This window comes from Monopterus albus, unplaced genomic scaffold, assembly GCF_001952655.1.
Source record: "Monopterus albus unplaced genomic scaffold, M_albus_1.0 scaffold135.1, whole genome shotgun sequence".
Lineage (NCBI taxonomy): Eukaryota > Metazoa > Chordata > Actinopteri > Synbranchiformes > Synbranchidae > Monopterus > Monopterus albus.
Window position 1 is genome coordinate 237,627 of NW_018128015.1, and position 531 is coordinate 238,157.

Here is a 531-nt window from a genome sequence, read left to right on the forward strand (position 1 = left end):
ACACACGTCTCACCAGAACGGTACCCAAACATTAGGAAGCATGCACAGGTGATGTTATCTCTGTTTGGCAGCACCTACATTTGTGAACAGACTTTCAGTGTAATGAACCTTAACAAAACCAGGCTCAGAAGCACTCTGACTGATCTACACCTGCAGGACGTTCTCACCCTCTGTTAGTCAGCTTCAGCCTGACATTGAGAGGCTGGTCAAAGCCAAAGACCAGCTTCATGTGTCTCACTAATAGTGTCAAACTGCTGCTGTTTGCTGTTAATATGGACATAATTTGTGGTTAAATAAAGATTCATTTGCTTTGTATTTGCTTCCTGTTCTTTGTACAAAGAGTGAAATGTCCCCGCCACCGCCACCCACCCGGCCCTCGGCCCAGTAACGCATTTTCATTTTGGCCCTCCGAGGGGAAAAGTTTGGGCACCCCTGACTTGTATACAGCACACAATGTGGAATCAGATATGTGATTATGTTTAGCCCTATTAACAGATAAGGAGCCTTACCTTGATTACTCTGTGGAAGACA

General features: G+C 45.2%; 1 protein-coding gene across 1 annotated transcript in view; it reads right to left on the reverse strand.

Moving 5' to 3' along the window:
* ppwd1 (peptidylprolyl isomerase domain and WD repeat containing 1) overlaps window positions 1–531 on the reverse strand; it is a 6,430-nt gene that overhangs the window by 2,360 nt on the left and 3,539 nt on the right. The window contains 1 exon segment of the mRNA XM_020613562.1: window positions 510–531. This exon segment is cut by the window's right edge and continues 30 nt beyond it. Coding sequence (XP_020469218.1) covers window positions 510–531 — 22 coding nt within the window.